At 36.9% G+C, this 14,112-nt stretch overlaps 1 protein-coding gene across 1 annotated transcript; it reads right to left on the bottom strand.

Annotated features, from left to right (window-relative positions):
• Positions 1-1,354: 1,354 nt before the first annotated feature.
• On the bottom strand, positions 1,355-7,702 carry LOC126198668 (uncharacterized). The gene is made up of 2 exons (XM_049935154.1): positions 7,348-7,702; positions 1,355-5,887 (listed from the first exon to the last, which is right to left on the bottom strand). Exons 1-2 carry the CDS (start codon positions 7,498-7,500, stop codon positions 3,215-3,217), a joined length of 2,826 nt encoding a protein of 941 aa, XP_049791111.1. The 5' UTR covers positions 7,501-7,702; the 3' UTR covers positions 1,355-3,214.
• Positions 7,703-14,112: the final 6,410 nt, after the last annotated feature.

The following is a 14,112-nucleotide window of genomic DNA, read 5'->3' on the forward strand; positions in this document are numbered from 1 at the left end:
TGGCAGTTTGGTTAGCCGTTCAAAGATCGTCAGCTACACAAAGTGTAAGTGTTTGCCACCAGTGTGCTCTTTTCCAATACCATTCCTAAACTGTAAGTGCTGTACTATAAATTGTAAATCTCGAAAAGGCCAATATAAACGTCTGCAACGGTATACAATTATCTTTTATGGCTGGCCACCATTCACCATTCTTCCGTTTTGCAGCTCCTGTGTAAGACGATTTTTAATGACAAAAATTTTGATTGAAAGCCACCCGCGAAAGATTCTCGTATGCTCTCGCGGACTTTCTATTAGGGTTTTTGTTATGTTTTTTAAGTTAAATATTGCATCACTTTGACGCAGGTCTAATAGTGTGGACAGCAATTTGCAAAGTAGCACACTGGCAGCTAACATTTTAAGGACACTGTTATTGCCGCTGCTTATTCCTTATGTAGCAAAATCTATTTTAAAACCTGGTTGGATGATATACGTGTGAATTAAAAAAAGAAACACGAAAATTGGGCAAATAGTGTTCGAATTATAACACCCCCTAGAGAGAGGCACTGGTAATAAGCAATAGTATGAGTCGTTTCAAAAACTAACACTGCCCTGAAAGACATGTTCTACATATGTTTTAGTCCACCATTTCAGCAACCTCGTATTCATGCTTTTTTTTAAATTTAAAGAAATTTCTCCTGTTAATATTTTTTAAGTAAAATGCAGTTCTAATGAATGATATGATATCTCTTCTCAGTTTGTGCACCTTTCCCTAAGAAACTTTCTTTCCATTAAGAAAATCTCACTGACCTGAGATGAGTATGTAATGGTATTGCCATAAAGTTTTGGTATGCCAATACAAATTTCAATGAATTCTCTTTTCTCAGTAAGTTAACTAAATTTCCATTATGTATTGAAATTACATGAGGTCTCAAAATACAGATTACCAGGTTAGAATTTCGCTGCTCTAAACTGAATACCTTTGAAGAAAGAATGTTTCTGTACTAAGAAGTATATACTTTGAAACAAACTGTTTGCATGAATTGCACATAAATAAATTTCAACTACGAAGTAAACTTTCATATCATCTGTTGAGAAGTTTTATGACGTGATGTGACCTGTGATGAAATAATTGTGAAAAATGAACACTTACCTTCATTTGGCATCACATTTGGGCTGCACTCACCAGTGGCTTAGATACTTCATCCTTCCGTAAGTTTGGGGAAAGGGGTGGGGGTGGTGGTTCAGCTCTATTTAGTTGCAATACTTTAACAGATCATCATTCCAAAATATATATACTGGTAATTGTTTAGAAGTGGAAAAAAAGTTTCATCTACTGACCATGCTGATATGAATGAATGCAAATTAAGTAAAAAAATTCTGTGTATGAATGAATTTATTTATTTCTTTTGTTCATCTTCCATACACTCTTGTCAATCACTAACACATGGAATGAGAAAAATTTTAGATTATAGTGGTTCACAATAGAAAATTATAGATGTACAGCATGAATACTATGTAGGGACAAAATAATTAAGACTTATGGACACCAAGGCCAAACATTAACAATAACCACATTCTTGAGACTTAAATTTCATAATTTTAGGAATAATAATGATAAATTTTGAACAACATTAATTATTAAATTGCTATTTTATAATCTCCAGGGTAGTAATGGAAGGTCTTTAAGTGGGACACTAAAAGAATGCAAATAAAACACTGCACCATAAAGTTTTGTGTAGGAAGAATGCATATGAAAGCACTGTAGTAGAAAAATGGCAATGCATATAGACATTATATTAGGTCACCCTGTAAATTGCAAGTAATTACCAACTGTAAGTGTATGTTATGTGGCAAAAATGTGTCAAGTGGTGTTGGAATATGATCTGCTAACATTAATTAGATTAGGTGAGTGAAAAGCAATTGTGACAGGCTTAAGCTTTTTTAATATTCTTTTATAAACAAATATATTCAAAAAGCCAACAGAAGGGCATACCTGAGAGTCCACCTCAGATTTTTTCTCCTCAGCAAAGATGAGCTAACAAGAAGGCACTTTATGGCACAGAGCAAGCATCTATTTAAAGAGCTCAGTAATTAGTCAACCTGAGGATTAGTGGCACTCAATAGTGCTTGTAACAGAAGTGAGAGCTGTTCCAGAATTACATTACTATTAGATGAGGAGACCTGCCAATCATTATACACAAAGGCCATGAAAGTACTGCAAAGCCCTCCCCCACCAGCTTCTCCATTTGTATTGGTAGTAAAATATATGCAAACATGATCTACATAAGAAAATGTTGAGAGAACAACAGTTACAACAGCTGCAGAGAAAGTAGTAAACTCAGAAAAAGAGGGGCAATTGTCACAGCATGCACATCTGCACTCATAACAGTGACAGTAGTAGAAGACAGAGGAACACCACGAACACTACGTGAAATCGAAGTTTGTCTACCTAAAGAATGCATAAATACTATAGTAGCTTTTTCAACAGTAACAATTAATGAATCATTACAAATTGGCAGATTTCTCACATGTATCACAAGCTAAAGTAATAACTTCAGTATACAAAGAAAAGTGTTGCAGAGAATGTAGAGAACTATAGAGCAATTTTGCTCTTGTCTTCCATTTATCACCAAAACAAACTAACCTTGTTTGCAAAAAAAGTGGAGTCTGCTATAGCACAGTTTGTGTAAGTTTTTCTCAAAATAATAAAGGAAGGTGATCAAAATGGCATTGTCTTGTCTTTGTCAAAGGCATGTGCCATGTTGGGCCACATAACTTTATTACACAAATTAGAAATACTATGAATAAGGCATGCAGCAAAGAAGTGGTTTAAGTCATACTCGGAAAAGCAAGCGAAATGATTTTTAGGTTTCACATACTATAACAAGATTACTATTGGTTCTCTCTGCCTCCCACACCCCCTCCCCTCCCTCCTGTATGTATCATTCACCACCCAACTTCAACTGAGAAAGAATTAGTGTAAGATTCTTTATATTAAAGATTAATTTCTTTGATAAAAATTTCACGTTAGGATATTAGTGTTGATAGCTGTTAGCAGCTGTATATTAAAATATTTATACAAACTCTCAGCCATAAGTTGCAATTTGGTAAGTTTGACTAGTTTCAGATTAACCTGACTAGTTCAGCTTAAGAGGCATTTGTTGATGTGGCAATATTACTGATGACAGGTTTTGTATTAATGATTTAAAAAGAATCTAAGATAAAGATTTCAAAATTATGTTGTAAGAGTTTGCAGTTTTCGCTGAGTGTTTTTTGAATTTTTTTTTCCATTAACCTTTTTACAGTAGTTGTTTAAAAATATATTGACACCAACCCAAACAACACTTTTCATTATTGCCTGGGATGAATGTCCATTGCAGCATACCCCATCAAATAATAAAAAGTCATTTTCGTGAAGAGTAGCAAGTGCTACTGCACAGGCAATAGCACGTTGATTCGTACAGGCAAGAAAATCTCTTTCATGTTCTTTGAGAAGTTTGCTGATGACAATATAAGTGTAGACAATCATATTTAAAATAGTGTCTGATGGGTATTTTAGTCCTCCATGATCAAGTCTCTGTATCAAACTAAAATGTTCGTTTATTGGCAACTCCTTTTCAATCACAATTTCATTAAGGCAACTCTCACATTTCAGCTTCTTAATCACTGCATGAGCACAGTAGCCTGCAATGAAAGTTAAAGACGTTGCAATATCTTTCACTGAAAGAACATCGTCTTGAGTTACACTGACTTCTATGTCTAATGTGTCTGTTTCTTCAACTTCAGAAAACATAAAATTTTTTATGGCCCCTACTGTGATATTGCCATAGGAAGGAGAACATAAAACTAAAGGCATTACACTTTGAATTCGAAGCTTCTTTTCTGCTTCATAGACTTGTGTCACTGAAACATTGTATTGGGAACCTGCAAGCTGTCTATACTTTCCAAAACGCCGCTCAAGCACATCTGTTTGTAGCTTGGCTGTCAGTAAATAGCTCATACCTAGCTCTTCAGTACAGTATCGAGCAATCTCTACCACGGCATATGTTGTATGCTGAATAGCAAAAAATGTTTCTTTTGTGAGAAACCCACTTGACAAACCCTTTGCTTTCCACACATCAAGCCAGTCTAGAAAATCTAGCAAAAATTGCATAGAAACGCTATCAGTTGTCAACGGATCCATATAAGGATTCTGTTTGTGTTTCCCTTTAAACACTGATTTCACATTCATGACATCAAACCATTTTGTTATTATTCGAATGTATTCTGCTGTTGATGGTGCATGTCTCAAATCAAATTTATCACTAGCTACCTCAAGGCCCTCTGACACATGTCGATTGAATATCTGCAGCACTAGTTTCATGCTCTGTTTTTCTAATGATGTAGGGCAAAGTGATTTGAGAGACAATGTGTGACAATATTTTACTAAAGAACTGGAATCTATGTCATAAATCTGTTTCAGTGTTTTAAAAGAAGCTACAGAAAACTTATTTTCTTCCACTTCTTTTCTAACTGGAAACTGAGGATAAAACATATCTTTACCATCATTTTTTTGGTTCAGCCACACATTTCTTATGCATTTAACAATGTGTACGGCATCAATTAAAAAGAAAAGTGGGTGATTAGGATCAGATGGATGTTTAAAAACTATATTAACAGCTTTATCCAGAGAAAACATTGACATGGTTTTGCTATTGATTTTGTTGTTGTCAGTTACCACACAAAAAACCCTATAGCCTATTAGTTCAAGGCCATTTATTATGGCCAGTAGCACATCGTATAATGCATTAGATGAAATGGTTTTCACCGGTAAAATGTGAACAACATCCCTGTACAAAGACTTGACACTCTGCAACATAAATACAAATGCTGAATTTGCAGCACATTCCGAGTTATATGACATGCCCAAAACACTACCTCCTTTATATTCCAAATAAGAATTTAGATGAATTTCATCTACACTCAAAACAACATTGACATCATTGCTGTTCAAGTATTGAAATTTCTGTCTTGCATAGGACAGGAAATTACTTCCCCCAAGCCTTTCGTGAGATGGATTCACATTAAATTTGCTGCAGACCCTACGCAGAGTGCTTGGATGTGGCATTTTCATTAATGAGCTGCTACGTAAAAAATTGTAAGCATGAGATGAAATGGAAAATAGCAAACAACACAGTATCATAAATGTAGAACTAAACCTATGATTAAATTTCTTTACATTTATGAGACTAACTTGTTCATATATAAAGTCTACCATCTCCTTTTCACTCTCCTGTAAACTGTCTTTCAGCACTCCTAGACTGTCTTTCACTATCTCTACAATACTATCTATAGAAGTTTCTGAGTGCCCACAATCTGTGTCTGAAAACTCCTGCAGTACACTGACAATTTCATGGATATTGGTTACAATTACAGGAAAAGATCTTTTTCCTAATGTCTTAATTTGTACATCTTTCTTAAACAATGAAACATTTAAATTACTATCTATAACGACAGAATGTGTGATTAATGGTGTTGGATTTCTTATTATCTTTAAAAAACAAACAAAATCACTGTGTTTTTCGATCACACTCCACTCGTTGGGCAAATCCACTTCCTTCGTACGCAACATCAACTCTTCTAAAGAACTGAAGCTGAAAGTGTTTTCATAGTCCTTCTGTGATGCTAAACTATATTGTAACGCTGCAGCTAACTGCTCATTTTCAAGCCTTTGCTTTTTCTCCTCTGGCCCTTCACGTCTACTTTCTTCCTTTGAAAGGTAGGAAGGACAGTTTGGGAGTAGTGATGGAACTGCATGTGGTCTCAAACGTGGTTTGAGAAGGGGGGCTCTTAATAACTGACCAGTCCTTTCATCCACAATTTGTGTTTCCCAAATAACATCATCCTTGTGGAAGTGAACATGACATACCTGTAATTAAAAATGAATAAAAAATGAAAACTGTGCTTACAACTGAATGTGATGACAATATTAATAGTGTGAAAACAATTTATGAATATAAAGTTAGTTTCTAGTTCTAAAATACAAATAGACTCCCAACTAAAATGCAGAATACTCAAGTGATAAATGTGGCCATGGCATAGTAACTCTATAAAACAATAACACTTCAATATCAAAACACATGCAGTTACATGTCATGGCAACAAGCTCTTAAAGAGATGGTGAAATGAAGAAAGTACTTTCCCCATCAAAAATTACAAACATTGACTAATGTTTGTAGCATGATTCAATAACAGTGACAATTTTTTTTATAATTTAGCCTTGAAGCTCATATATTCACAAGAGGGGTGGGACTTTTGCTTAATGTCTTGCTCTATTCCCCCCCCCCCCCCACCCCACACACACACCTCGGACACAAGAAAGCATGATGACACCAAACTCACACAGGGGTAATCCATAGAAGCAACTGTGACACAGTAACAGAATAATACAAAGTAATTGTCACACTGTGTAACCTTTAGAACTATGAAATACTTAAAGGTAGTGCTTTTTATCAGATAGACACTGTTTTGCTTTTGATATCAGTTCATAACTTACATAAAAACTGACAGTATGATGAACTAATACATTGCCACTTATGTGCTACCTATTAGGCTAAACATGAGCACACAATTGCTTTCAAGTACTGTAGCTGTGTATCTATAAGACAGCTGTGTAGGTCACTGGCATGTATCTGAAATTCCAGACCCAGAAAGTAAGAATTTGTAAAATCCACAAGTATTTTTTATATGTTTTCACAGTTTCTCCCTTTGCATTTTGTGATGGCCTGTTAATCCATTCATGTACTCATTCATTTTTCCTGTCTATGGTTCACTGTTAAGTCTAAAGCCTACTATATTCCCTAATAGTAACATTCCTTGCAATGACTTCAAATTCCCACCAATAATTTATTAAAAACAAGCGACTGAGACACTGTTTTTACTTCATTTTCAATTTCTGGGTAAACCACATTACTTGTTTTTTGAACAGGCAACTTCCTAAAGACTTTTACAGCAAAAAGAAACACTAAATACAGAAGCAGAATACATCGAAAGTCGTCTGTATCTTAAGTGCACGTACTTAATTATAAACCGACTTTTATTCCTAACAATAGGCAGCATAAACAGTAAGTATAAAGATATACTGAGATATTTAACTACGTAAGTATGACTGTGCTTAGGCTATACTGGTTGAACTTACAGAATTCATATAACCTATACCAGCTAAACTGTAGAATTGCCAGGGCAAGAAAACGAAACGCTATTTAGTTCGGCACTTATTCAGTTAAGATCTATTAGTCAAAATGTCGCTGACCTTCCTTACTGCATAAGTGCCTATTCTGTGTTAGCACACTTAACCTCTTTTAAGAAATAAACAAAACAAATACTTACTCTTGAACTTGAAGAAGGAGTGAAGTTATGTCTGCGAATACGTGACAACCATTTCTTCCTCGTTGCTTCATCCTCCGGAAATTTAAACACGGTTACTTTTGGTCCACCGTCGTAATTTCCTCTACAATTCGGCACACAACAACGATACGGCATTTTGCAGGCAACGAAATTTTCACAGCAAAGAAAAACAGATCACCAGTTTAGTGCACAGAAACTAAACAACCAAATCACGTACACTAACGCAGGAACACCATTCACTATAATACTAAACTGACGCGTAACTCGCCGAACGACTATTCACAAGCACTGTTCCGTGAAACTGTTGAAGAAGGGACTATGTGTGTAGCCATCTTGTGACGTCACGCACTACGTAGACAGGCTTCTGATACAACCCGTCGGCTTTGAACAATGACGTCACAAGTCGCCAGAGAGCATGTATTTCAAAGATGAAAGAGCTGAGGAGAATGTTTAGAAACAAAGGAATGCGAGAGAGATAAACTTTATTTCACATATGTAAGGGCCAGTAGTATTTTCGCGTTAACGATATCGCGTGTTTGTATCTTAGTATTTCTCCGCAAAATACAATGGAAAGAAATGAATGAAATTACTAGCAAAGAATACATCACGTTACTTGTATGTCAGTTGTATCTCGAAAGTCTTTCGAACTGTATTGCTTAAGTGCAGTACGGGATACAAGTTCAGCGTAGTCGATTTCTTAGTTTCAACTAGCATTGCTGTCCTGTTGTTCACTTGAACTATATATCCCCTACTTCACTAAACCGCAAATGAAACACCCGATACAAATTAAAAGCTCATTCGAAGTGTGTTGCTTAAGTACAGTCCGGAATACGAGTTTGTCGTAAGGCGATTTCTTCGTTTTGACTAGCATTACTGTCCTGTTCTTCACCTGAACGATGTATCCTCCGCTTCAGTAAACCCTAAGTGGAACACGGGATACAAATTGTAGATGTGCTGTTTATTTCGTCTCCGCTATTACTAGCAGTCTTTTCTTACGTACATATCAGTATTACTGATGACAGAAGGACCTACGTATGTAATATATGTATACCAGACTTCCATTGACCTCGATATATGTACACTGGTAACGAATAGGTGGAAATACCCGTACGTTACATTTGCAAGCTGTTTCATTTTATATGTTTTGATTGTTTATTTAATCTTTGCGTTTCACTTGTTGAAAGGGAAGTACACATTGATCTTGTGAAAAGCCGAGAAGCGATTCTTCTTAGTGTTGTAGCTCCCTTCAGTAGCTGATAAGTGTTTTTTGGCTTTTTTAAAAAAAAATCTCACAAGATAGAATAAACTGATCCTAAGATACAGATGCTTCAGTAGCTGATAAGTGTTTTTTGGGTTTTTTTAAAAAAAATCTCACGAGATAGAATAAACTGATCCTACTTCATTAAGCAATCAATAAAAAAACTAAACTAAAACATAACAGCAAAAGCGAAAATGGTTAACTGAAAATAGAATAGATTACGAAGTCTTTTGCTGTTATGTTTCAATTTAGTTTTTTTATTGATTGCTTAATGAAGTAGGATCAGTTTATTCTATCTCGTGAAATTTTTTTTAAAAAAAAGCCAAAAAACACTTATCAGCTACTGAAGCATCTGTATCTTAGGATCAGTTTATTCTATCTCGTGAGATTTTTTTTTAAAAAATCCAGAAAACACTTATCAGCTACTGAAGCATATTGGTGGAATAAGAAAGTGAAATATGGCAAAACAGTGAAATATAGCGTCTAGACTCACATTCAATTATTTTAATGATAGCGCTTATTAGAACACATAACTGCTTTATTATCTATGCCTCGAAGTGAATACATTACTATCTATGACTAAGGAATGACGTCATTGTTCAAAGCCGACGGATGGTATCCCCTGCTACACTAGACCCGATTCGACAATGTGGACGTTCACTTCGACATCTCCACATCGCTCACCTTCCGCTCCTTTCGGACTACAACATTATAATAATGGTGCCTCTACACTGCCTTTCCACGGTTTCCTACGCACAACGCCACCAACAACTGGGATAAAATTGGAAGATAAGTACAACGCCGTAGAGTTTTCTCTGTCATCAACAATGCCATTGTGGACTCTTTCAACATCGTCAGTGATGTCACCTGCTATGAAATCTTTTTCTATGTTCATCTATAACAAACCAATCATGAGTGCTGTGCCTAAATTTGTGACTCACAGTGCGTCGTATGTACAACCTCCTGTGACATGTAGTGTGCAACAGTGCCCCAACACTATGAACCTCACAGACTTTTGGAGCCCACAGATCACTTGGAGCTCCCCATTTATTGCTGATAAATCGGTTTTGGACACATTCTCTCCCCCCACACTACAAGACTCACTACAAAAACAGATGGGTACAAATTTCAGTGACAACAATTACTGGTTGGACAGTCGTCCCGCCCCGATTGTTTCCGCAGCCTCGGCTGCGCCTCCCGCGCCAGCCGTGTTTAAACCAGCCGCCGCGAGTGACAGCTTCGTAAACACTTAGCCACTCCCGTCCGCTGTGCTATCAAATCTGTTACATCCACAACACAAGAGTGAGAAAATTCCTAAATTACCAAGGTTCACGGTGGACAATCCGCATACGTGGTCTATTTTGGCGGAGACTGTATTCACCGCCCTAGACATTGGTTCAGACAGTGCTAAATTTATTGCGCTTATTAATGTCCTAGAGGACCATGCTGAGTGTGTACAGGACTTAGTGCTGTCGGCAGCCCCCGCAAATCGTTACGCACTGGCAAAACAACAGATCTGCGTACGTCTAGCTAAGACTATGCAAGAGTCTGTTTTATACATACTGCAAGATGTACATCTCAAAGACTCGACTCCTTCACAACTGTGGCGACGTATCAGAGCAGTCTTCGATAGAAAAACTATGCCAGATGAAGCTTTACTTTCTTTCTGGGTTGCTAAGCTGCCGCAAGCTATCCAACTGCAGCTCCTATCACACGATCAGGAACTTCTACAAGCGAAATTGTTGCTGGCTTGGTGGGGGGGGGGGGGGGGGCCTCTGTGGCAGAACTGCCAGAAAATATTAATATCTTTGCTTTTTTGTACTTCATTTTACTTACTTTGTTGTTGACTAGTTGGTGTGAGACATTCGTCATGACTTACCGTGATTGTCGAAAACTATTTCTCTGTGTTTTGATTTATCTTGTGCCAATAAAAATATTACATAGTGAAAGTAAATGGTGTTTTCTGTGTCATAAGTATAACACTCGCCATACCTATACACGTTACTTTATCCTAAAATACTCTTCAGAAAACAATTACACTCAGAGTTGTGTACATTATGTACAATTATCTTGTGATAGAAAGAAAAATGTTACCTTGCTTCATCATTCTATAAAAGCTTTTATATCTTTGTGAGGGTGCATACCCTTGTCTCTCCCTGTTTTCTTACAGACTAATCTGTATGTTCCAGGGTAAGGTATTCTGGAAATTATATATGGTCCTGAACAGAGTAATTGCCACTTCTTATTCAGTTAGTCAATTTAGGATGCATCTGTAAGAGGACTCTTTGCCCTTCAAAAAACTGTGTAACATATTTCTCTTTCTTATTATAAATTTTCTTTCTATATTTGGCCGAATTTTCAAGTGTAACCATGGCTTGTTTGATTTTGTCTTGTGGTGTCATTTCTGTAGTGGGTACTTCTGGTATGGGCGACTCCCACTCATTTGTTTGTTTTGTCTGAAACATCAATTCATTAAGTGTGAAACCTGTTGAAGAATATTGAAGGTTATTGACAATTTGCATGAAAGGAGTTACGTAGTCTATCCATCGGGTGTGTTTGTGACGGGTGTTGTTGTTGTTGTTGTGGTCTTCAGTCCTGAGACTGGTTTGATGCAGCTCTCCATGCTACCCTATCCTGTGCAAGTTTCTTCATCTCCCAGTACCTACTGCAACCTACATCCTTCTGAATCTGCTTAGTGTATTCATCTCTTGGTCTCCCTCTACGATTTTTACCTTCCACACTGCCCTCCAATGCTAAATTTGTGATCCCTTGATGCCTCCGAACATGTCCTACCAACCGGTCCCTTCTTCTCGTCAAGTTGTGCCACAAACTCCTCTTCACCCCAATCCTATTCAATACCTTGTCATTAGTTATGTGATCTACCCATCTAATTTTCAGCATTCTTCTGTAGCACCACATTTCGAAAGCTTCTATTCTCTTCCTGTCCAAACTATTTATCGTCCATGTTTCACTTCCATACATGGCTACACTCCATACAAATACTTTCAGAAACGACTTCCTGACACTTAACTCTATACTTGATGTTAACAAATTTCTCTTCTTCAGAAACGCTTTCCTTGCCATTGCCAGTCTACATTTTATATCCTCTCTACTTCGACCATTATCAGTTATTTTGCTCCCCAAATAGCAAAACTCATCTACTACTTTAAGTGTCTCATTTCCTAATCTAATTCCCTCAGCATCACCTCATTTAATTCGACTACATGCCATTGTCCTCGTTTTGCTTTTGTTAAGGTTCATCTTACATACTCCTATCAAGACACTGTCCATTCCGTTCAACTGCTCTTCCAAGTCCTTTGCTGTCTCTGACAGAATTACAATGTCATCGGCGAACCTCATAGTTTTCATTTCTTCTCCATGGATTTTAATACCTACTCCGAATTTTTCTTTTGTTTCCTTTACTGCTTGCTCAATATACAGATTGAATAACATTGGGGAGAGGCTACAACCCTGTCTCACTTCCTTCCCAACCACTGCTTCCCTTTCATGTCCATCGACTCTTATAACTGCCATCTGCTATCTGTACAAATTGTAAATAGCCTTTCGCTCCCTATATTTTACCCCTGCCACCTTTAGAATTTGGAAGAGAGTATTCCAGTCAACATTGTCAAAATCTTTCTCTAAGTCTACAAATGCTAGAAACATAGGTTTGCCTTTCCTTAATCTTTCTTCTAAGATAAGTCGTAAGGTCAGTATTGCCTCACATGTTCCAGTATTTCTATGGAATCCAAACTGATCTTCCCCGATGTCGGCTTCTACCAGTTTTTCCATTTGTCTGTAAAGAATTCGTGTTAGTATTTTGCAGCTGTGACTTATTAAACTGATAGTTCGGTAATTTTCACATCTGTCAACACCTGCTTTCTTTGGGATTGGAATTATTATATTCTTCTTGAAGTCTGAGGGTACTTCGCCTGTCTCATACATCCTCCTCACCAGATGGTAGAGTTTTGTCAGGACTGGCTCTCCCAAGGCCGTCAGTAGTTGTAATGGAATGTTGTCTACTCCCGGGGCCTTGTTTCGGCTCAGGTCTTTCAGTGCTCTGTCAAACTCTTCACGCAGTATCGTATCTCCCATTTCATCTTCATCTACATTCTCTTCCATTTCTATAATATTGTCCTCAAGTACACAAGTGAGGGGTGTATGATGTAATAAACTGGTTAAGTTCTTTAAAGACTCACTCTTACTGGGCTTGCTTCTGTGTAAAAAAGTTTACTAATATATGTTTTATGCCTACCTTTGGTTTACCTATTCTTCTCAAATAGTCTTCCTCAATTCTTTTTCTGATATTTGTGGCTGTTGCATTTTTAATGGCATACAGTTTGATATGTCTTGAGAAAATGTCGTGTTGTGCCACTACATAACTTACACCTCCCTTACCTCTTGATAATGGACCAGCTACATCCAGGAACACTATATTTTGAGGTTTTTTTTGTGAGTGTTGGGTGTAGCTCAATATATTTTGACACATTGGACTGTTTTGATTTTTGATATATTGCATACTTTTCCGATATCTGTAGGACTCACCTTCTCAAATTTGAAAAGTAACAAAGTGTTGCAATTTTTCAGTACATTTGTCTACTCTGTAATGTCCCCTTACTTCATGCGTGTGTATTTTAAATTCGTTGATATAATCTTCAGGAACACACACATACCATTGGTCAGATTTTTTTATGTTTCCTATGAAACAAAACGACCTTGTACTCCTGACACCATTTATTTACCTTTGCCACCTTCATCTTGCTTAAGGTTTTGCATGATTTTACTCCATCTGCTTTTGTGCTGTCGTAAATTTTCATTTTCTTACAAAACTTATGGTAATCAGACTGTTGTGTTGTACCGTCCATTAATAATGTTTTCATTTCTGCATCTTGCTCTGTTAATTCACCAAATTCCTCTAAATCTTGTGGAACCTAGAAAAGGCATCAGCAATAACATTTTTACTCCCTTCAGTATACATGAGCTCAAAATTGAATTCCTTTAAATATAGACACCACCTAGCTAATCTATGGTGCAATAGTTTACATGTTAAAAGAAATGACAATGACTGATGGTCACAGTAAACTTTTGTATTCTTACCCCACAAAAAATATTCAAACTTTTTAAAAGTCCATATTAACGCTAAACCTTCCAATTGTGACACAGAGGATCTTTCTGCTTCTGATAATGTTTAACTAGCAAAACTGATGACCTTGGGTACTCTTCACCTTCTTCTCATATCTGGAACAATCATACCCCCAAACCCTGAGATGAGGCATCTGTGCATGGACAAAAATCCTTGGACATGTCAGGATGGCTAAGAATGTTTGCACAGCCTAATACCTGCTTAATGTTATTAAAGTCCTCCTGACCCTTATCATCCCATAACCAAGGTATATTTTTTCATAGCAAGTTGAGTAATGCATCACTGTCCATCAGTTGCTGTGGTACAAATTTACGAAAAAAGGATGCTAGCCCTAAATAAGCATTCA

This window comes from Schistocerca nitens, chromosome 8 (genome assembly GCF_023898315.1).
Source record: "Schistocerca nitens isolate TAMUIC-IGC-003100 chromosome 8, iqSchNite1.1, whole genome shotgun sequence".
Classification (NCBI taxonomy): domain Eukaryota; kingdom Metazoa; phylum Arthropoda; class Insecta; order Orthoptera; family Acrididae; genus Schistocerca; species Schistocerca nitens.

Coding starts and splice junctions, on each gene's coding strand:
- LOC126198668 (XM_049935154.1), bottom strand. CDS start 7,500: ATGCCGTATCGTTGTTGTGTGCCGAATTGTAGAGGAAATTACGACGGT. Junction 5,888..7,347: donor CTCCTTCTTCAAGTTCAAGA/GTAAGTATTTGT, acceptor TTTTAATTACAG/GTATGTCATGTTCACTTCCA.